At 39.2% G+C, this 24,761-nt stretch overlaps 1 protein-coding gene across 10 annotated transcripts in view; it reads left to right on the top strand.

Annotated features, from left to right (window-relative positions):
* Positions 1-24,761, top strand: part of RABGAP1L (RAB GTPase activating protein 1 like) — an 830,901-nt gene that overhangs the window by 640,693 nt on the left and 165,447 nt on the right. For 8 of the 10 annotated variants that reach the window (XM_055111246.3, XM_063603797.1, XM_008978332.4 and 5 more), the window contains one exon: positions 12,661-12,789. In XM_055111246.3, the coding sequence (XP_054967221.1) occupies positions 12,661-12,789 (129 nt within the window). Of the gene's footprint in view, positions 1-607; positions 1,382-12,660; positions 12,790-24,761 lie in introns of those variants that run through there. The other 2 variants (XM_063603812.1, XM_008978334.4) reach the window with 2 other exon arrangements.

Raw genomic sequence — 24,761 nt, 5'->3', positions numbered from 1 at the left:
AAGTTGTTTTTGCTTTGAGAATTTCAATTCTAATAGTTCTTTAAATGTATACTCTTAATACGTGTTAGGTTTTTATTATTTATCATATTGCTTGTTTACAAAAATCTTCCTTTTAATCATGGCCAGCCTTCCCAGAATCCTGAAATGCTTCTTGTATTTGCATTGCAAAGAGTCATTATTATTGCATAAACACTTCAACTTGAGGGTGTGTCATTTCTTGGTTGCTTGGTCTTTGGCTCTTCTGTCCATACTCTATCATTTTACCCTAATATCTCTCTTCTGTAGCGGTTTCAGTCATCTAATAAGGATTGGAACATCCCACTTTAAATCCAAGTATAAGATCTATTCTCGTTGTTAGAAAGCAAGAGTGAATAAAGGTCAGCTGTTCAGATGACTGGCTGTCTGATTTTTTTCTGTGAGCATCACATGTTAGGAAAAGCTAGTTCATCTCTCTGTGGCTTAGGATTCAACAGCATAAGCTGTCAGACTAACACTGATTGAAGGTAGACTGGGAGGGGGAAGCGCATCTGTCCAATGGCTCGCCATTGGCTTCTTATTACAGCATTCTCCCCTGAGACACACTCTGCATGCTCATTCACCTACCTCCTCCTCTTCCCTCCCCTTCCTTCCCTACCCCTTCATTACTGATTCACAGCGAGAGGCAGCAGCAGCAGCAGTAGCAGCAGCAGCAGCAGCAGCAACAACAGCGCTGCTTGTCACGAATCGAGGATTGCAATGAGCTCATCCTTTTCTCCTTGCAGCTTCACAACTGCCCTGGCTTCCTGGCTACTGCTGCTGCTGTCTTCTCACACATAGACACGCACACACACCCTTTCTCGCACACACACACACACACACACTCTCACACATTCTCACATGCTAGACCCTTCTAAGCAGCTTGTCCGTTTTTACACATGTATCTGAACTCTCCTGCATCACTCTTGGCCATTTTCTCGCATTCGATTGCTTTTGCCGTTTTTTATTTAGATCAGTACTTGATTTCATTTTCATTTTCCAGTCTACTTTGAGGTTCTCGCAGTGGATAATTTAGCCAAAATGTTTTTCTTGTGGAGACATTAGCTGACAATTCCCACCACAGACTGGCTTGTACGTCCTCCCAGGGAGACCTAAACCTGGCTCCCCTCCCACCGCAGTTCTTAATATTGTGGATAAGAGATCCATCTTTCTCATTCTGGATACCTACTTAGTGCTCATGGAAGAAGGGGTGCCCTGCCCAGCCCCAGCTGCTAAGCTCACACCTCCTGTCAAAAAGTCCCAGGACATGCACGACGAGAGGAGCAAGCTGGTGAATGAGTATGCGTGTCGAGTGCTGGAACTTCTGGGGATGGGGCATCGTCTGTTTGTGCCTCGGCTTCTGGCGGTGAGACTGTTTTTCATTGAACTTCATTTGTAGGGAATCTGCTATCCTCTGTGAAAATTCCTTGTATCTCTGAAAGAGGCTTGCTGTCTCTGGTTTTCTTCTCCTTCTCCCCATTCTGCCGAGAAGGAAATGCTGAGTGGCCACTGTTGTGCAGCTCATTTGGAGCCTGGTCCACACCACCCCTTAATTGGTTAGAGGAGATCATGGCTCTTTTCTCAGAGCCCAGGGTCACATTAGTGGCATTATCTCTGTGGCAGCAAAAAAATGGTTTTCTGCCTGGCTAGGCTCAGCAATAAAGCAGAATACCCAAGTGCTTGATGTAGGCATTCTGTTATGTATATCTCCAAAGGGTTAAATTTTACAACAGACATAGCAACTTATCTAGACTGTGTGTGGTTTGCTTTCTAACCTCCCCATTTGATTGCCAATTTGATTGTTGTTTTGTTTTGTTTTTTGATAGAGAATTTTACCACCTAAAAATACTTTGGTAGGAAATTTTAGGTTTCTCTCCTAGAATGATTGAACTGTTTATCTGTGAAACAGCTTAAAGCTGCTGGCTTCTGTGCTGTGAATCTGGGAAGTCTGACTTGCTTGTTATTTGATTTCCTGAATAAGAGAAAAATCACCCTTCCTCATTTCCTACCAAGGGTTAAAATTAAATACCCACAATCGCTGTTGCAGGCTTGAGAACTATACCTAGCAACTATTCTATAAGGTAATTGGTTTACAGTAGTCCTATACCATTATGTGGTAATGGAATAAGAATAATTTAGCCTTGTCTGTTTTATAGAATGGAGTTTAATACCATTTTAGACTATTTCCTCATTATGGTTCTCTCATATTAAAGTCTTTTCAGTACATTATTTACATGACTGAATTTAACTCTTTTCTCTCCTATATCTCCCTTCACTATAGTTCATCTCTATTTATACTTATCTTTACAATTACTAGTTCAGTCTTTATGTATGTATTTACATGCAAATATAATCTCTTCTGTACAATCATAACAGACATGTTAGGTAGCCATGTAAATAAGAAATTTCCCATCCTAAGGAAAGTCTATTTGTCATTCCAAAACAAAGTTTGATGCAGTGACTAGCATACAATTATAGGGGGGTTATTTTTGAGAAATGTAGTTCCTTTGTCATTTAAAGAAGAAATAAAAAGAGCTGAAGACATGTGTTTTAATGTCCAGGTGAAGTCATTATTTCCCTGAACCTCATCTTTTTCTTAAAGGAGAAAACTAAGGATTCATGATTCTATTTAGAAAGGAGTTTTGTTTTGTTTTGTAAGTGAAATGAGAAGCATTTTATTTCAGGAGTTTTGATATTGTGAAGTGCTAAACTATATTTCAACAAATTCTCTACATCTCTGAGGAATCAGGCTTGGTCTAATATATTTCTGCATCCTAAAGACTACTCAACTTTGTGACTCAAAGGCTTCCAATGGTAACTTTCCAGTAATTTGGTGCCACCTCTCTTTGGCATTTACATTTTCAGTGTTTTGAAGGAAAACATAAATTGGTAATTAAGAATATTTTGCATATTCAACTCTGCATTAGGGATGAATTTAAACTGCCTCTAGTCTGAAAAAATTAATTAGCAATAAAATCCACAGGGAGTTGGGTTCTCAAGCTTGAGCTCTTTGGAGGTCATGTATATCTGTGTATTGCAATTGTACCAACTCTGGTTGGTTGCCAAATTAGGCATCTGAAGTAGTGCATCTCTCAGGTGGTCTTGAGACCTTACTTAGGCTCTATCAGTTAGAGCCTAAGTAATAATGCCACTTGCATTATGTGTGAAAAGCATATGCTAGGCCAGATGCAGTGGCTCAAGCCTGTATACCCAGCACTTTGGGAGGCTGAGGCGGGCAGATCACCTGAGGTTGGGAGTTTGAGACCAGCCTGACCAACATGGAGAAACCCCATCTCTACTAAAAATACAAAATTAGCTGGGCGTGGTGGCACATGCCTTTAATCCCAGCTATTTGGGAGGCTGAGACAGGAGAATTGCTTGAATCCGGGAGGCAGAGATTGCGGTGAGCCGAGATCGTGCCATTGCACTCCAGCCTGGGCAATAAGAGCTAAACTCCATCTCAAAAAGAAAAAGAAAAGCATACGCTGATTTATCTTGGGGGCCACTTGAAAATCTCTGGCTTTGTTTTACACAGTTGCACTTGAAAAATTATTGGTAATATGAGGGTACTCTACATTTTGGGAAATTACAAGTTCTTTAATTAGCAATATGGCTGTGAGTTGGGCTCTGCTATTCAGTAAGTTACTGCTCAAAGTTTAACATGTGTACCAGGGGGAAATTGTTCAGCCTTGTGTTATTGAACTGGCTAATGATGTGGGATCAATGGCTAATCTGCACAGGACACTCCTAAGAGGAATCCTGCCACATGCAGTATTGCAATCTTTTCATTTCTAGTCAAGAGGAAGTACTAAAGTGTAAAACATCTCTTTACCTGTTTAGTCATGTTTCAAACATGAATGCTTGTGGGTTAAGCACATACAAGTACTTTATTTTACTTTTAAGATCCCATTATTTTTTTTCATCATAAAACCTGTCATTTTTTAAAAAAATCAAATAAATGAAGATTTACCAAGACAGTGTTGTGGATTTGGTCTCTGAGCCTTATTACTTATTGTTCCCTGATTCACAGAGGGATCATCAAACTACTAGAACTCTAGGTTTCTTTAACCTTCAGTTGGAAGGAGGTTACTGATATAATAGAGGATGCACATTTGGAATTTTTGCTTGTTACCCTTCAAAGGTACACCCAGTTAAGGACAATTTTCCTTTAATAAATCAGGTGCAAGCATGTCATTTTAGATATTACCACAAGGCCTAAATTCTATGTGTACATTCACCAAACATGTTTTTCTTTTGTGAAATTAAAATACTGAAACAGGAGATGCAAACATCCTAGACATCAGCTAACTGGTATTTCCCTTTTCTAAAGCCTGTGCTTTCAAATGATTCTCAGACCTCCAGAAATTTTTAGCTGAATAAAAATTCTGTTAGATACCATAACTAAAGGAAAAAAAAGCCATTTAGGATAAAAATCGTGAAGATAAGAAAGAGAATCACATTTAGATTTTTTTTTTTCAAATAGTCCCCTAAAAGAATCAAACATAGAATCTGCTGCTTATTAGAGGCCCTTAAAGAAATATTTATTCAAGAATAGTGAGAAGTTTGGAATAGAAGCATCTGGAGCTAATACTCAAACAGTGGAAATATTTCCACCCACCCTACCTCTTTCAAAAAAAAAATCAGGCCAAGCGCAGTGGCTCACGCCTGTAATCCCAGCACGTTGGGAGGCTGAGGCAGGCGGATCACCTGAGGTCAGGAGTTCAAGACCAGTCTGGCCCACATGGCAAAATCCCATCTCTCCTAAAAATACAAAAATTAGTCAGGTGTGGGGGTGGGCGCCTGTAATCCCAGCTACTCTGGGAGGCTGAGGCAGGAGAATCACTTGAACCCAGAAGGTGGGATGCACCACTGCACTCCAGCCTAGGTGACAGAATGAGATTCCGTCTAAAAAAAAAAAAAAATTCACCTTAAAATATGATACTCTTGCACTGAATTTTTCAGTGGGAAAAACACATTGAAAATGGTATCAGTGGTGGCATGTGGCCAGAGTCCATACTCTGTAAGTGTGTGATATTTGGAGAAGGAGGAGAAACTTTGACTTTGCTTGTATTCAAAATCTCCCCTTTTCCCTGTGGATTTTTTTTTTTTTTTTTTTTGAGATAGGGTTTCAGTTACCCAGGCTGGAGTGCAGTGGTGTGATTTTGGCTCACTGCAACCTCCGCCTCTCAGGCTCAGGCAATCCTCCCACCTCATCCTCCTGAGCAGCTGGGACTACAGGCACCCACCACCATGCCTGGCTTATTTTTGTATTTTTTGTAGAACTGAGGTTTCATCTCATCTCTACAAAACTGGAAAGGCTGTTCTTCACCTGGGAAATTCTTGCCAATGCTGGTCTAAAACTCCTGAGCTCAAGCGATCTCTCCAGCTTGGCCTTCCAAAGTGTTGGGATTACAGGTGTGAGCCACCGTGCCCGGCCTCCCTCGGGATTTTTAATTTTGCTACTATATGCCATAAGAAGTTATCAGATCATTTTATGTTAAAATTAGTGTTAGCTGGAGTTTGAATACAGCTACTCATTTTCCACAGTGAATCGAAGGAGGGTTGATTATACATACACAAATGATCTAGCTGTCCCTTTTCATAGCCATTTTAAGGTTTCATTATGGTCAAAGTACTTATGCTGATAAATTGCATCCTAATCTTGTTTGTTTTTAACTTTGTAGACTTTCTTAAACATTAAGTTTAAGGAAGGATGAAAGAGCAGAGGAGAATATGTCTTCCCTTTTTACCTCTGTTGTTAACAGCTGCAAGGATTGCTCTTTAAAGAGAGGTTACAACTTATAACAGAAGTTAAAAACCCAAATGCAGAAGTTGCCATGTATACTTCTGATACCCCCCAAAAAAATCTAAAAATCAATTTTTATATGAAAATAAGTCCTAAATATACTCCATAATTTCCATTGTATACATCTTGACTTTTGAATATTGGATATGCTTGAAGTGGAGCCTTAATAAATTCATGGAACAAATTTATGTCGATATCTATTATGTGTCAGGCAATTTGCTTAATTCATATCACTGGGGTAAGTGCAAAGGATACTTACATTAACATTCTGCTTACCTTTCCCTCTGGATATTTCTTCCTACCTACTTGAAAGGGAAAAGAAGTAGGACTTGTTTAAATGACTTTACTTTTATCTTTTTATATAGTTCTATGCAAATGAAGAAAGAAGTAATGTCACCTTTGAAATGTAATTGGTAAACATGGTTCATATTATTTAAAAGGATTTGTCAGAAAGCTCAGGGAGCAAAAGATGGTTGTGTAGTAGAGCCACTAATTTCAAAAAGTTATCCTTTATTAGTTCTTATTTTATTTTATTTTTGGAGACAAAGTCTCGTTCTGTTGCCCAGGCTGGAGTGCAGTGGCATGATCTCGGTTCACTGCAACCTCCATCTCCTGGGTTCATGCAATTCTCCTGCCTCAGCCTCCCAAGTAGCTGAGACTACAGGCGCGTGCCACCACGCCCAGCTAATTTTTGTATTTTTAGTAGAGATGGGTTTTGCCATGTTGGTTAGGCTGGTTTCGAACACCTGACCTCAAGTGATTCACTCTCCTCGGCTTCCCAAAGTGCTGGGATTACAGGTGTAAGCCACTGCGCCCGGCCTATTAGTTCTTATTTAAAAGCTGGTAGAGTTATTTTCTTTATTTTCCAAGGGAAGGAAACATGCCTCTGCTTATTGAAATTGTCTAAATCTTATTCGTATTATCTTCTGGCTAACATTACTTAACTAATGTTGGGAAAGGAGTTGCATTTTCATTATTTTACTCTTCCCTTGCCATTGTTCTGAAAGCAATATAGAAAAGCTCTAACAATTTCCCAGTTGAAGAACAGCCTTTCCAGTTTAAATCAGTTTTTCTAGCCTGAAGGGATTTTGTACAGTGAGCACAGATGTATAATTGTAAACCAGAAGCCAGCACAACCTATTTTGGGTACTTGGTTTGGTTTTTGAAGTGTTAGTCTGCCTTTCAGGGGTACATTTTTAAAGCATAGATCTTATGATCGCAAGATCATTCGTTAAGCCTCTTCATTGTCAGGGTAAGGGTTTAGTATTCATACAATTATAAACTCAATTATGAGCACTAATTATCTTCAGAGCCAGCTCATTAATAATTAGTATGTGTGCAGGCATGGTAGCTCACTCCTGTAATCTTAGCTACTAGGAAGACTGAGGCAGGAGAATGGCTTGAGGCCAGGAGTTAAAAACCAATCTGGGCAACATAGCAAAACCCCATCTGTAAAAGAAACAAACAAAAAAACAAATTTGCCAGGTGTGGTGGTGCATGCCTGTAGTCCAAGCTACTAGGAAGGCTGAGACAGGAGGATTGCTCAAGCCCAGGAGTTTGAGGCTCTAGTGAGCTATGATTGTGCTACCGCACTTCAGACTGGATGACAGAGCAAGACCCTGCCTCTAAAAAAGTAACAACAATAATAACAATAATTAGTGCTAGGATGGTGAGATAGTAGCACTAGGATGGTGAGAACTGGTTCTGGAGCCCTGGTTGACACCATGTTTTATTTTCATAAACAGCACTACTACTTGTATTTTAGACTAATTACATTACATTAATGCTTGACATTCAAAAAGCTTATTTATTTATTTATTTTGAGACAAGGTCTCACTCTGTCACCTAGGCTGGAGTACAGTGGTGCAATATCAGCTCACTGCAGCCTCCATGTCCCAGGTTCAAGCAATTCTCCTGCCTCAGCCTCCAGAATATCTGGGATTACAGGCGTGTGCTACTACGCCTGGCTAATTTTTGTATTTTTAGTAGATACAGGGTTTCACCATGTTGACCAGGCTGGTCTCGAACTCCTGACCTCAAAGTGATCCGCCCACCTTGGCCTCCCAAAATGCTGGGATTACAGGTGTAAGCCACCATGCCTGGCCTGTAAAGCATATATATTTAACAAAATAATATGTATAGGTGATTCAAATTTTGTTAAATATGTGTAAGATATGTATGTAATGATGGGGGAAAGGACTATAAATAATGTAATAAAATATTAATTATGTTTATCTCTGTAGTCAGACCTTATATTAGGCTTTTAAAAAATTTTTTATTTTGGGCCATGAATATGTAATCAAGAAAAAGATTATGACCCCACCATGTAGACAATACACATACATATGTACGAATTATGATTGAAAAAGTATTCTTTTAAAAAAAAAGCCAAACAACTTTTGATAAATTCTTAGTGAAACATCCAAATCTTTGCAGAACAAGAAAACATCCAATCTTTGCCGAGCAAGAAGTGTCTATCCCTTGATTGTAGAGGGAAAAACCTCTTAGATACAGTTGTCAGCAAATGAAGAGTTATCTCTGTAAGCTTATAATCTGCTTATGGCATTACAAAGGCATTTGAGGTAATACTTAATGATTATGGAAGTCTCTCGAAGATAGAAAATTGGAGGAAAAAACCCATCAGAATCAAAGTAGGACTAACTACAGGTTGTCTTCTAGAATACTGGCAGCAAGGTTTTTGTTTTATGTGTTTTTTGCTTACTGGCATTTTTGTTTTCGTTCACAATGAAATTAGCTGTATTGCAGCCCATAAGAAAAATATAAGTTCTTCCAACTTAGACTGCCCACTTTATGGAATTAAAAATATCAGTGAGGCCAGGCACAGTGGTTCACATCTGTAATCCCAACACTTTGGGAGGCCTGGGTGGGAGGACTGCTTAAGGCCAGGAGTTTGAGACCAGCCTGTGCAACATAGCGAGACCCCCATCTCTACCAAAAACAAAACAAAACAACAACAACAACAAATTCTTTTTTTTTTTTTTTTTTGAGATGGAGTCTCACTGTATTGCCCAGGCTGGAGTGCAGTGCAGTGGCGCGATCTCGGCCCACTGCAAGCTCCGCCTCCTGGGTTCATGCCATTCTCCTGCCTCAGCCTCCCCAGTAGCTGGGACTACAGGCACCCATCACCATGCCCGGCTAAAATTTTTTTTGTATTTTTAGTAGAGATGGGGTTTCACCGTGTTAGCCAGGATGGTCTCAATCTCCTGATCTCGTGATCTGCCCGTCTCAGCCTCCCAAAGTACTGGGATTACAGGCATGAGCCACCGTGCCCAGCCAAAAAAGAATTCTTAAAACATAGCTGGCATGGTGGCACACGCATGTAGTCCTGGCTACTCGGGAGCCTAAGGTGGGAAGGTTTCTTGAGCCCAGGAGTTCGAGGCTGCAGTGAGCTATGATTGCACCATCGTACTCCAGCCTGGGCAACAAATTGAGGCCCTGTCTCAAAAAACAAACAAAAAATTCAGTGAGAGTAAGGTACTGCTTTTAGCCACTAAGATATCTATTTTTGAGCATATTTGAGCAACACAGATGCTATCACCCCTTATATTTCTTTTGGATTTCAAAAAATGCACTCTTATACCTTAAATTATTTCATTCTCAAATACTTGTTTTTTTGGTGTGTGTGTGTGTGTTGGTTTTTCTTTTTTTTTTTTTTTTTTGAGACAGAGTTTCACTCTTGTTGCCCAGGCTGGAGTGCAATGGTGCAGTCTCAGCTCTCTGCAACCTCCACCTCCTGGGTTCAAGCGATTCTCCTGCCTCAGCCTCCCAAGTAGCTGGGATTACAGGCATGCGCCACCACGCCTGGCTAATTTTTTTTATATTTTTAGTAGAGATGGAGTTTCACCGTGTTGGTCAGGCTGGTCTCGAACCCCTGACCTCAAGTGATCCACCCGCCTCGGCCTCCCAAAGTACTGGGAATACAGGTATGAGCCACCAAGCACGGCCTCATTCTCAAATACTTGTGATTAAAGATATTCCCATTTTTTAAATGGGAAAACTTAGATAGCACTACAAGTTTGCCAAAGTTGAAGTTAAAATGAATTTATTACATCCTTTGCAACCCTGAGTACCTTTAATGTGTCAAGTACTCCAGAGGCTGAGGTTAGCAAATTGAATAAGATGCAGTTTTCACACCTTTGTATACTTGAGCCTCCCTGCCCCATGGTTGCCAGATCTCCTCTCTTCTTGAGCTTAACTGAGCTGGGCAATCCATGTGACTTGCAGCAATATCAACACCAACAATGTCTAGGAAAGGACAGCCACAGGGAACTCTGGCTTCTCGTGTCCAGAGACTTAACCTGAGTTAGGCTTCAGCCCCACCCTGGTGGGAACCCCATTGCTGTACCCTCCCTGAGGCTATTAGCCTCTCCTAAGCAGCATCTCTGCCTACATGGCCATCCCTGCTTGACTAGAGGTCCGGTGTGTGAGAATGTAGGATTCCTCATTCTTGATACCAATCTATCTGCTTTTGTATGTGCTAAAAGGCTGGATTTGAAATTAGGCCTTGGCAATATTAGAAAATTAGATAACTATGCTACTGTCTGCAGAGAAGAGATCGCCCATCACCATTTTGGGGCATCTGTTTCCAGGTAACTAGAGGTTAATAGGATTGAAAATAGAAGAGGTGCCTTCAGAGGACTTTCGGTAGTGAGGAAAGGGTTAATCCTGTTTCTCCACAAACCCTGGAAGCAGTTTGTCTGGAATTGTCCAAACCACTACCAGAGAGCTAATCATCAGAACTGGTATTACATGTGAAAAACGAAGTCTAGGGATGTGTGGTACATCTGGTAGAATTGGTAGCTGGATGCTTTCCCCCATAATTCAGCAGTTGATATTTTAGTTAGAGAGGCTCTCTCTCAGACTGAAGTTGTTTCCAGTAACTGCCTTTTCCAGCTAAGTTAAGGTGAGTTGAGAGCATGCTAAGCATTCTCCACCACTTGTTGCTATTGATCTGTATGTTTATGAGGAAAGAGAAATCTGAGATGTACTGGAGTTTTTTGTTTTTTCATTACCACTGTTAGCCTAGCTCCATTTTTTGATTACTAATTTGTGGACCTTTGTGAAACTGCCTGGTATGAATATGTTCTTTTCTTTCACGTTTCTGTTTAAAGGGCAGGGGAAAAGGGAAGCAAACTGTAGCAAAAGAGAGATGAAAGTAGATTTCATTCATTTATTCTGTTAGAAATTTGAGTGCCTCCTATATTCTGGGCATTGTTCTTGTTGCTGTGGATGTAGCAGTGTGAAAGACAGACAAAGAGGGGAAGAAGGGGAGCAGATATAAAACTGGAAAGTGAATTGGTGGGGAATGGGCTAGGAGGAAGAATTTAAGTGCTCAGAGAGGGTCTCACTCTGATCTTATATTGAGCTAAAATCTAGATTACAAGATGTTGCTAGAATTGGACTACATGTCTTGCTAGTCATGATAATAACTTGGACCAGGGTGGTGATGACGAAAACTGAGACCCTGTTACAAGCAGGAATTTCTCTGGCTTCCTGCATACTTTTTCAGTGCAGTCTTTAATCAGCTTTACATTTTAATTTAAATAAAGTAATATTTTGACACAGCATATAGTTATGTGATTTCTGGGTGCTTTTTTAATTGTTGAAGTTTTTGACTATTAAGTACTGACTGTAAAACATCTAATTTGTTTTTGGCTTCTGTGTACTCATCTTCCTAAATCTATAATATGTATCACAGTGTTTGCCAAAGTTGTTTATAGCTGTTTATTAAAATATTTATTGTCTTTCTTATTATAAAAGCGTTATACAGAAAGTATAACAAAATGTAATGAAAAAAATAACCTTCAGGTTACAGTGACCCATGCCTGTAATCCCAGCACTTTGGGAGGCTGAGGTGGGAAGATACCCTGAGCCCAGGAGTTATCAGCTTGGGCAACAGAGTGAGACTCCCATCTCTATTTAAAAAAAAAAAAAATTATAAGTAGCTGGGTGTGGTGGTGTGTGCCTGTAGTTCCATCTACTCAGGAGGCTGAGGCGGGAGGATCACTTGAGCCTGGGAGGTTGAGGTTGCAGGGAGCCATGATTGCACTATGCACTCCTGCCTGGGCAACAGGAGACCCTGTCTCAAAAAAAGTAAAAATAAGTGGTAACCCATGATTCCACTATACAGATAAACATTTTGTTTTCTTTTTAGTCTTTTTTCTGTGCACAGATATATTTATTTCCAAATGGTTTTTTATTTTTTGAAGAAGTAAATTTGGTAAACAATAGTTTTCAGAAGAGATCAGTAGTTAGGTGGTTTGTTTCATTTACTTTTTCATAGCATTCTTCAAGGTATGGGATCAATTTCCTATTCTTTTCACTTGAACTGCTGCTGTCATTAGTTGAAAAGCTATCTTCCCATTAGGTGTTTATTGTGTAACTGATGTATTTTGGTTGCATTTTCTATGTCTTCAGCCAGCTTTTTAATAATATCCTTAAAATGTTCATTGAGCTGAAGTCACAGATTAGTCCTAGAGTCCAGTTTCTTTTCCTTTTTTAGCCTTATTCTTTTCTCAGAGCTATAACTTGGTAAGCTTTGCCAGGAACCATCATTCTAATTTTCAGGTAATATGAATTCAGTATGTTAGTTTGTTCATTAACTCTTAGATTGCTTCTGTGATTTATGGTGATTTATTTCAGCTTATAGTAACATCATCTAAATATTGAAATGTTAGAAATATCTTCTTAAAATGTTTGGAACTAACTTAGATCTTAGCTATAAAAGTATATTCAAGAAAATATAAATTCTTTTTGAAATATATTTGTCCTCAAAGCAGGCTGAAATGTAATGACGATTCTTGATGATTATTTTGCAGACCTCAAAGGAAGACCTTCTGCAGGCTGATTTTGAAGGTGCTTTAAAGTTCTTTAGAGTTCAGCTTCCAAAGAGATACAGGGCAGAGGAAAATGCAAGAAGACTGATGGAGCAGGCTTGCAATATTAAAGTAAGAACATGAGTTTTTATATAATAAAGGTAAAATATGAGTGCAGAATGATATGACAAATTATGTAAAAATTTTTTTATATGTTGCAAGGTTTGATTATGTTTAAGATTAGATTGTGTATGAACTGATTTCTCCCAGATGTGTTGCAAGGTTTGATTATGTTTAAGATTAGATTGTGTATGAACTGATTTCTCCCAGATGTGTTTGTAAGGCTAATGTGTGTATAGTAGCTGTACCTTCTAGTAGGACTTAAAGTTGGCAGGCTCAGATTATAACAATAGGAAGATAAACATTTATCTCATAGGTGGGGCTCTAGAGTGGGCTGCTGTGATAGTGGTTTCCATGGAAGCAGACTTAGTATTTAGCTTTTGCCATCTGTTTTAAGATTATTTAGGACAAAGCAAGAAAAGCTTGCTTAGGCAATGCTTTCATTTCTCTAAGTGACTTGGGAAGTTTGAGTCTTGATCTGCCCATTCCCATCCCACACCTGCCAAATATCTGTGGATACATTGGTCCATGTCACATGTCTGATAAAGCTAAACACATTTTATAAATCAATTTGAAATTGAAAACTCTTTCCAGAAAGTTGTAGTATTAAGGTGAGAGAGCACTCTTAAAATATTTGGAACCAATTTACTGATGTTAATTCTTATACCTCTACAATATACCAGGGTATCTTTTTACCTAACCATAACATAAATATAAATTGTTTTCCTAAACAAACAGAGATCCTGGTCTTAGGGACTTTACATTCTTGCAGAAGGAAACAGACAATAAGCAACATAATCAGTATATTATTTATTTAACATGTTAGAAAGTGATAAATAGCTGTGAAAAAAAAGAGAGTAGGGGAAGATAAAGGGAGGTTGGATTGGTGGGGGAGCAAAGGTTATGATTGTTATTAGATAGTCAATGTGGACCTCACTGAGTCAATGAAGGAGATGAGAGATTAGTCATGGAGATGTCCTGGGGAAAAGCTTTCTAGGCAGAGTCAATAGCCAGTTCAAAGGTCCAGAGACTGCCTCATGCCTGGGTGGGCTTGAGAAACAGGAAGGCCAGTGCAGCTGGAGTGAAGTGAATGAAATGGGAGTAGTAGGAATGCTCACAAAGAGCCAGAAAATGTAGGCCATTGTAAGCATTTAGGCTTTACTTTGAGTGAAGCAGGGAGCTCTTGCAGGGTTTTTAGTGGAGCAATGATATGATCTGTCTGAGGTTTTTAAAGGATCACAATGGCTATTTTGTTAAAAACAACCATAGGAAGGTAAGAGAAGTAGGGACATCAGACAGGAGATTTTGGAGTAATCCTCTTGAGAGATGATGATAGACTGAACCAGGGTGTTAACAGTGGAGATAGAGATGGAGTGGAGATGGAGATGGTTGGAACCTGAGTATTTTTGAAAGAGAACCAATAAGATTTCCTGATATATTAAATGTGAGTGTGAGGAGAAAGGAAGAGTTAAAATGATTGCACTGATTTTGAACTACGCAACTAGGAGATAAGAGTCACCATCAACTTATTAAGCATATTACTTAAAAGGTACTTTGACACAGACTTCTTTTAGGCACCAGAGCCACTGTAACATTTTTTGGTATAACACAATCATTTTAAATTTAAATCAAATTATAAATGTTAAAAAGTACAGTTAAAAAGTACACTGAAAGTAAGTAACTGGGCAGAAAAAAATTATTTTGTCTTTCAAGTGAGCTTTATATTCAAAGAGATCATTTTCCAAAGCTATCATAAGAAAGATGGATTTCTGAAGTTTTCATTCTGAAATGCAAACTCTTTAAAGCCTTCACGACTGATTGTTTTATTTGGCCAACGTGTAAGCCACATTTATTTGTAACTTTGAAAGTATATTCTAGTGGGCATGATGCCTTTGACTGAATTTTGTGGGTGGTGAGTTTGAAAGGTAGGCTTCAGCCAACTGATTGTTTCGGAGATGCCAGAGAGAATTATTGTAAATTGGGTCAATGTTGTAGGCATCCTTTAAAATAAAATATTTATTTCTAAGAATAAAAGAGTTGAGAAATAAGAGGTACAGGTAAGGTGAAAAGTTAAAGGTTTTCAAGGGAAATCTCAGAGGATTGCCAAGTCACTGAGGACAAAAGAAACCCAGGAAAACAATTGAAAAACATGAAATGTATAGGGAAAAATTTTTTCTCCAATATAATTTATGAAGTTCCTGGAGGTGGCTAGTTATTATCAATCCAGAAACATGGGATCTGAGAGATGGAGAAGCATAAAATGTTAGAAAACAAGTTCAAAATATAATCCAAATGGACTGCTCCTGGAAGGGAAGTGCTGGGTACAACCAGAATAAATTTTTTGGACATGAATAGTTAAATATGAATATTTTTAAAGCTTTTAATAAGGTTTCAATAATTTAAATTTTTTAATAATTTAATAATTTGTAAAGTTTTAATAGTTTTTTGTGGGGTTTTCTTTGCATTATCTAAGGAGAATGCCTTTTTCTTGGATATTTAAGACGGTATCCACAGGACACCATTTCATTTATAACATATAATTGTAGAGTGAATGATTGTGAGGCAGATATGAGGTGAAACTGAAAGAAGGAAGACATAAGTCATCCAGTATTGGGCTGGGATTGTGCTGGGACTAGAATGTAGGTCTCCAATCCAAAGGTCTAAAATTGTTTTTAAACCAAGACCTATATTTTGGTTGCTTTTATGTCAAGACCATGACTATATGTACGTACTTACATACACATAACTGAAGAGATACTTACCCTTGCACTGAGGCACTCTGATGTTTTTTGTTCTATTGTATTGTATTTCCTTTTTTTTTTTTGAAATGGAGTCTCATTCTGTTGCCCAGGCTGGAGTGCAGTGGCACAATCTCTGCTCACTGCAACCTCCCAGGTTCAAGCAATTCTCCTGCCTCAGCCTCCTGAGTAGCTGGGACTACAGTCATGTGCCACCACGCCTGGCTATTTTTGTATTTTTAGTAGAGACAGGGTTTCACCATGTTGGCCAGGCTGGTCTCGAACTCCTGACCCCAAGTAATCCGTCCATCTCAGCTTCCCAAACTGCTGGGATTACAGGTGTGAGCCACCATTGCCCAACCTATTGTATTCTATTGTATTCTATTTTAAACTTCTCCCCGGATCCCAAGAAAATCCCCAAACCAAAAGGCTGACCACAACCCACTAAATCGATTTTACAATAGCTTGTAGTTTTGAAAAAACACTAAGACCTATCCCACTGTTCCTACCACCTCCCCGTTCCCCACTCTGATCTGCCACAACCCATGAGAGGCTGTAGATGACGAGGTGTTACAATGAATAATGGAAGTGCATGTGTAGGTAAGGATGTGAGTCATCATGCCATCATTACAGCAGCTTGTGCTGGCAGTTGGAAATTTTAGGAGATGATGGACTTATAGACTGAGACTTATGTGTTAGACAAAGCATTCATGGACAAAGGTGACTGCAGGCATGGAATAGGCAAGAAAGTTTAACTCCTTATCCATAGCCTATTTAAGATTAAAGATAGAATTTCTGCCAAAAGTAATCAAGTTTTAAAAATTTTTAAATTATTTTCAAAGTTGGTGTTGTATATAGTTGTGTCTTTTTTGAATGGACATGTTCCCATTTAATTACCCCCCAAAATAATCACTTTCCTTTAATTTTAAGGAACTGTAACCAGTGATTTCAGTGAAACTGAAACTGGCTTTAAAATAGATGCAGCAGTTGCAAGCAAAAAATAACTTGTTAGCTCTGTATGTGGTTTATTTCTGTGAGTGTACCAACAAGATTTGTTAATAAAGCACATTAGATTGGATAAATAATTTTATTTTTCCAAAACTTGTATGACATTAAATATCAGGAACATTTTCAATAGCTTCTAAACTGGTAATTTAACTAATGTGACTCCAAGTTATTCTAATACCCTTCTGTTCCTATGGTTTCAACTAGGCCAAAATCAGAAAACATATTGACCCATCAGGCTTTACTTTGAACAGTCATTTGGTTACTTTTAATATTGAAATCAAGACCTAAATAAAAGATGTTTAAAGTGCCTAATATGAATATCCTGTATTTTCCCAGGGAGTCAGTTTTTATTAAATATCATACTTTGATTTTTGCCTTATAGTTAAAAATGCTGCCATTGCAGAGCTTCTTAAACTTGGATTTTGGCTTCGGAGACTCTGAATTACCAGAAATTTGGATTTCTTTGTATGAACATATGAGCATTTTGTTTTTCTTAGTAACATAATACATAGCTTTTTTTTTTTTTTTTTTTTTTTTTTTTTTTTGAGATAGAGTTTTGCTCTTGTTGCCCAGGCTGGAGTGCAATGGTGCCATCTCAGCTCACTGCAACCTCCGCCTCCCGGGTTCAAGCAATTCTCCTGCTTCAGCCTTCCGAGTAGCTGGGATTATAGGCATACACCACCATGCCCGGATAATGTTCTATTTTTAGTAGAGATGGGGTTTCTCCATCAGGCTAGTCTCATACTCCCAACCTCAGGTTATCCACCCCCCTTGGCTGCCCAAAGTGTTAGGATTACAGGCGTGAGCCACCACACCAGGCCTCGTAATATATAGCTTTATTAAGTGCATATACACATAATCTTTGTAATTCTTGATCTGATTACCTGTTTTTCTACATATTTTTATTCAATACCATTTATATTGTATCAGGTTGAATTGATGAAATTACCATTCCCGTTGGTCAGAAACTGTCAGGTATTTGATTGGTTTATGATTTATGATTCAGTATTTTATGCCTCCTTACAGCTCAAATAGGTGCATATGTAGCTTAGCTCTATGGCCATGTAAACTTTTCCTGAGAATTATTCTCCAAAGGCTAAGAAACAAGTCTTTTTTTTTTTTTTTTGAGATGGAGTCTTGCTCTGTCACCAGGCTGGAATGCAATGGCGCGATCCCTGCCTCCTGCAACCTTCGCCTCCCTGGTTCAATCAGTTCCCCTGCCCAGCCTTCCGAGTAGCTGGGACTACAGGCGCGCGCCACCATGCCTGGCTAATTTTTTGTGTTTTAGTAGAGTCAGGGTTTCACCATGTTGGCCAGGATAGTCTCGATCTCCTGATCTCATGATCCACCCACCTTGGCTTCCCAAAGTACTGGGATTACAGGCGTGAGCCACTGCACTGGTCAGTCCTTTTGTTTTGTTTTGTTTTTAAGTTGATTTTTATTTGGAATAATGTTCCAAGTACCATATTTACGATGGACTTCAGTAGTAGCAAAGTTCATAAGCACAATCATCCAAAATTTTCTGTTGGTAGAGCTTTATAATAGAGCTTTTAAAAATATGTTAGCTTATTTCACTTGTATTTCATTAGTAAAATAATTTGAGCAAAATTAAAAGGCAAAATCTGACATTAACCTAAAGGAAGAAAATTAGGAAAGAAAAGTTATTTATTGAGTGCCTGTTGTGTCCCAGGAACTATGCCAAGAGGACTTTTCAGAGGAAGTAAGAGTTAAAATGAAATCTGAAAGATTATTAGGAGTTAAGGAGTGTATCAAGGCAGGGAGAAGGATGTTTCATGCAGAGAATATGCAGAAGCCCATAGGTAAAAAAAATATGGAGTTGCCCAAGACCTGAATGTAGGTCATGACTGGAGAGTAGGTTGCAAGGAGGGAGAGGCAGTTAGGGGAGTAGATAGAGAAAAGACTAGAGAGGTAAGCAGGAGCCAGCCAGCTTGTGCAGAGCCTTGTAAACCATGGTAAGCAATTTGGATTTTATCCTGAGGGGAGTGATAAGCACTGAAGGATTTAAAATAGGAGACATAAATTATCAGGTTATTGTTAGGAAGGTCATTCTGGTTGCTGTGTGGGAATGGATTGAAAGGGTTAAGATTCGGTATTGGTGACAGACCATTTCAGGAGCTGTCGCAGTCATCTAGGTGAGAAGAGACCAGAGTTTTTGTAATAGGCTGAAGAAATTATGGATGAATTCCAGAGACATTCAAGACATAAAATTAACAGATTTTAGTGATTATATGTGAGCATCAGGGCAGATAAAGAGAGCCAGCGATAGCACTTAGGATTCTTACTTAAGCAACTTGGTGGAAATCACACTGAGAAAGGAAACAAACAAGAGAACAAATTATAAGCACTAAAGATAATGAGTTAACTTTTGAATATGTTGTTCGTGGTACATATCCACAACTCATATCCAAGTAGATATAAATATCCAATAGGCAGGTGGATACTGAAGTGAGATCTGAGCTAAAAGTAGACATTTGGGAGTCATCAGCATTGAAACCATGGGAGTGGGTGAATTCTTATAGAGGAGTATATACCATGAGCAGAGAGAAGGGTGGAGGATAGATGCATTCACATGTAAAATACAGACGAGGGAATAGAAGCTGGTGAGACTAGAAGGCAGGAAGAAACCCAGAAGAGTATGACTGTGAACACTAAGGGAAAACGTGTTTGTTTTCAAGAAGGAAGGAGTTGAACAAGTGTCAGTGGTACCTAGAGGTCATGTATAAGGTACTGAGAAGTGGAAAGTAGCTATTGTGCAATATTTAACGAAAAGACATCCTTAATGGTCTTAATGAAAGTAGTTTCAGTTAAGTTATGACAAATAAAAGCAAATGATTCAAGGAATAACTAGCAGGTGAGTAAATAGAGAAATGAAGATGAGACTGTTTTTCTAAGAAGGTTAGTATGGGGAGAGGATGGAAAATGGAAGAGATAGCCAGTAATTGGACTGAGCATGGTGGCTCACACCTGTAGTCCCAACACTTTGGGAGGCCGAGGTAGGAGGATCACTTGAAGTCAGGAGTTTGAGAGCAGCCTGGGCAACGAAGTGAGACCCCATCTCTACAAAATATTTGAAAAGGCTGGGTCTGATGGCTCACACCTGTAATCCCAGCACTTTGGGAGGCTGAGACAGGTGGATCACTTGAGCCCAGGAGTTTAAGACCAGCCTGGGCAACATGGTGAAACCCCGTCTCTACCAGTAAAAAAGAAAAAAAAAAATTAGCCAGGCATGGTGACATGTGTCTGTAGTTTCAGCTACTCAGGAGGCTGAGATGGGAGGATTTTTTGAGCTTGGGAGGCATGGGTTGCAGTGAGCTAAGATCATGCCACTGCACTCCAGCCTGGGTGACAAGAGTGAGACCCTGTCTCAAAAAAACTCCAAAAATTATCTGGGCATAGTGGCACATGCCTGGAGTCCTAGCTACTTGACTGGCTGAAGTGGAAGGATGGCTTGAGCCCAGGAGTTGGAGGCTGCAGTGAGCTATGACTGTGTCATTGCATTCCAGCCCAGGTGACAGAGCAAGACCCTGCCTGTCTCTAAAAAAAAAAAAAAAAAAAAAAAAAAAAGAGATAGTCAGCAAGCCTGAGAGTAAGTATGAGAGAGAGAGAGATGAGTAAGTACAAGAGAGAGAGATAAGAGAATGTTGAGACTAAGATGGATTTTTGGAGGATGGGAAAGATGAGTCTTTAATGCTAAAAAATTTCCAATGAATCTTAATTTCTTCTTTGAGCACCTACTATATGCCAGGCATTGTACCAGATAGACCCAGGGAATATGAGATTGAGCAAAAGCACATATGCTCTCAGAGCTCATGGAATTCACAGTGTTAATTTAATCACCTTAATAAATGTATACTTACAGAGTGAGATAAATGTTCAGAAGAGATATAATGAAGATATATGAGAGCAAAGAGCAAAGGAACCTGACTTTGACTCAATGATCTAGAGAAAGCATTCTTGAACTGAGATTACAAGGTATTCCAGACTGAAAAGCAGCATATGCAAAGCCTGTGAAGAGGGAGAGAATATAGTAAGTTGTAGAAACTAGGAGAAGGCCAGTGTGACTGTAGTTCAGAGAATGATGACAGTTGATATCCAGGGACCAAACCACTTCATCTACCAATAAGAAGGAAAAGCCCACAGAAAGAGAAAAGTTAAAGATTAAATAAAGAAAGGGAAATATATTAACAGGAAAAGGACTCTGAGGAGGTAAGGGATTAACCTCAAAAGAATGGACCTTTCATTACAAGCTGGAGGGAATAGGCAAGGGAAGGATGGGGAAAATGGTGAATGTGTAGTTTGGTGAGGAAGAAATTGAGGATATTTCATTTGAAGTTTTCTATTGTTTCTGTTAAACAGGATCTAGGATGAAGGGAATGCAGTAAAGTGACAGCTTTGAGAAACATGGAAGAGCTTTTAGACTGGAAAAACTCAAACGAACAGCTAGTCTATATTGTTGTAGACTATGAGTTCATAGTGGCAAAAATCTAGTGTTTTGTAATTTTCTTTAGAAACATTTAGTAGTCCAAATGTATATATGAAGAAGACAGATGGTTATTTTAACCACAGTTGAGGTTTGCCAATATGAGGCAAAGGAAGGACATGGGGCCAGGGCAGTTGTGCTAATAAACTGTATATTGGGTTGGGGAGTAAGAGGGAGTAGAGAAAGAGGTATCCCTGATTTGTAGCATTTGCCCATTTCCATGGTATGAATACTCCCACCATGGCCAAATTTCAAGCCACCAATGACTTAACCGCCCCACTCAATTTCTGAATATTAAGAGTCACTTTTGAGCTGGTAGTTTCTGACACTGGTACACCACAGGGTTGAGGAGATGAGGCTAATAGCAGGAGAGTGGTTGACATGATGGGAAATGGAGTCTAATTAATAGAAAAGAGAGTGAAGATAGATGGGACTGAAAGACTACAAGAAAAGGGCCTGGGAGAAGGGAACAAAGAATTATTGGACTCAGGAAGAATGGCGGAAGAGGAGATTAATTCCCTTATTGGGGGTTACCCAAGATAAAAAGCATCTTTTTCTCAAAAATTCATATATTTTAAAGAGAACTTTCTGATACTAGAAAGTAATATTGCCCTGGGCTCGCCCCTGTAATCTTAGCACCTTGGGAGGCTGAGGCGGGCAGATCGCCTGAGCTCAGGGGTTCAAGATGAGCCTGGCCAACATGGTGAAACCCCGTATCTACTAAAATACAAAAATTTCCCTAGGCATGGTGGCACGTGCCTATAATCCTAGCTACTCAGGAGGCTGAGGCATGGGAATTGCTGGAGTCCGGGAGGTGGAGGTTGCAGTGAACTGACATTGCACCACTGCACTCCAGCCTGGGCGACAGAGTGAGACTCCATCTCAAAAAGAAAAAAAAAAAACTGCCCCGTGCTCATAATTTCCAGTGATCGCAGCAAAACCATGCCAATTACTATTTTGGCATTCATGGCCACCTCCTATGATTTACTTCTCTTTGTCCTAATAATTCTGCCACCATCACTACCATTTTACTCTGATCACATGATTAAGGGTTGGAAATGCATTGTGGGAGGAATAGACAAAGATGGCAGAGGCAGTGCAGGTAGGGGGAATGAGGGAATGAGGAAGGGCACTCATGGTTAAAAACAGAATCCTGACCCAGCATCTTCTCACACACCAAAATTGTCTTCCTACCCCGTGCCAAAGAGATAGCTACCAATGATAAGATGTTACTTATCACCTACTTGCCTCAGAAAATTCTAAGCTCTGCTCCAGCTCAATTACCTATATATTGTGCTGGACTATTTTCTACTCTCCTAAAGTTGCAAATACAATTTGATCTTACCCCTCACAAATCATGTTTTTAATGAGACAGTGGTAGATTCCTTTATCTAGAATTTAATTTTTTTTCTTCGAAGACCTCCATATTCATAACTGGATTTGAATGTTTTTGAAAATAACTTTCACAGTAGAGCAAAACTGTAAAGAACAATTGCATTAAAAGCAATTTACCTCTAATTTCTTCATGCTGCTTGCTATTTATTCCTGGCTGTTGTTGCTGTACGTGAACAAGAATGTACTCTCTGAAATAGAGGCTTTCTTTGAATTAGCACTGAGGTCCTACAGAAGTTTTTGTCAACTTCATGGATCTAAAATGTGTGCTTTTATGTACACCATTGAAAAGATTCACTTTTGATTAAAACACATCTTGTGTTCCTTTTCTATAAAGACCTCTATATGTTGACAACCACATTTGAGTTGTTAGGTTTAGTATCATAATCTTCTGCTGGAGAAATGTTATCATGTTATAGGATACAGATGTGATAATTAACACATTGATAATAAAGCTGGGTGTGGTGGCTCACGCCTGTAATCCCAGCCCTTTGGGAGGCCAAGGCGGGTGGATCACGAGGTCAGGAGTTGGAGACCAACCTGGCCAACACAGTGAAACCCTGTCTCTACTAAAAATACAAAAATTAGCCGGGCATGGTGGCACACGCCTGTAGTCCCAGCTACTCGAGAGGCTGAGGCAGGAGAATCACTTGAACCCGGGAGGCGGAAGTTGTGGTGAGCGGAGATTGCACCGCTGCACTCCAAGCCTGGGCAATGGAACAAGACTGTGTCTCAAACAAACAAAAAAAAAATTGATAATGAAGTAGTTTCTATATCAAAGCATTTGCCACTGTTTGCCTTTGAGACTTCTATTAACACTCATAGTCTTCAGTGCACCTTAGATTGGGGTATTGTTTTGTTTTATTCCCAGTGAGCAGGGAACATGTTAATGTTGGACATGTTCTGAAACAGTTGATAACAGGCAGAGGAAACAGGTCAGAGCTCCAGATGCTTAGGCATCAGGCACCTTCCACATTTAAAAAACTCAGCTTTTGTGGCCCTTCCTAATCAGCTAGAACAGTGGTCTCCAACCTTTTTGGTACCAGGGATCATTTTCATGGAAGACAATTTTTCCATGGTGGAGGGGGAGGGTATTAGATTCTCATAGACAGAGCAGTCTAGATCCCTTGCATGTGCAGTTCACAATAGGGTTCACGCTCCTATGAGAATCTAATGCTACTGCTGATCAGACAGGAGGCAGAGCTCAGGCCATAATGCTTGCTCTCCCACAAGGCACCTCTTTCTGCATGGCCCGGTTCCTAATGACCGGTACTGGTCCACTGCCTGGTGGTAGGGACCCCTGAGCTAGAACACATTTGTCTTCTTTATTTGCTTCTGCCATTTTATTTCTACCCTGTACCTACTTCTGCCAGTCATTTTCTGGCAGTTCATTAAAAAGAAAGCCATGCATACATTTTAAAATTAACCTGATGGGTAAACTAATGGATATAAAAATTGATTTATATTTGGGCAACTCTTTTCTTAGAAAAAGAAATAGTAAACCATAGGAATAGAGCATTATGCCTTTATAGACATTCCAAAATTGGAACTATATGCATTCCATGCATAATTAACAACAAAAAGAACATCAGAATTGCTATCTCACCTAGTAGTTTATTTTTCTTCAAAAACTTTAAGTTTTCTTTTTTTCCCTGCACCTAATTCACGCCCAGCAGTCTTATAATGGATCAAAACCTGATGATTATGCTCTTAAATAAGAGTTTCCATATTTTGTTTACCTTTCTGAAGTGTTTTGCCAATTACCTTTTATCCAGTAGTTGTGATTTATATCTATCAGAGTTGCCATAACGTTAGAACTTGTCTTCACTATTGGGAACAGCAGTAATCAATAATTTTCCCGCAACCATTTACCGTGAGTCTACATTTCTTTGAATTATTTTATTTATTTATTATCACTTGAATTCATATTAACATTATGTTTAAAGTGTGCTTCATGATTTGTGTTTGGGGATCCGATTTACAGAAGAAAAGAAAACATTCCTCTGAACCCTTGTTGCTTCTCACTGGAAATAATTTCATTATGTTAGGCAACAATAAAAATAAATGAAGAGAGGTTGGTTAATGAGCACACAAGCATACACTTTGATAGAAGGAATAAGTTATAGTATTCAGTAGCACATCAGGGTGACTATAGTTAATAATTTATTGTGTACTTCAAAATAGAAGATTCAAAAGGTTCCCAACAAAAAGAATTGATACATGTTTGAGGTGATCGATATCCTAGTACTCTGATGTAATCATTACACATAGCATTCATGGAGCAAAATATCGCATGTACTCCATAAATATGTACAATTATTATGTATCAGTAAAAATAAATTAGA

This window comes from Pan paniscus, chromosome 1 (genome assembly GCF_029289425.2).
Source record: "Pan paniscus chromosome 1, NHGRI_mPanPan1-v2.0_pri, whole genome shotgun sequence".
Lineage (NCBI taxonomy): Eukaryota > Metazoa > Chordata > Mammalia > Primates > Hominidae > Pan > Pan paniscus.
This window is presented reverse-complemented; position numbering and strand designations above follow the sequence as displayed.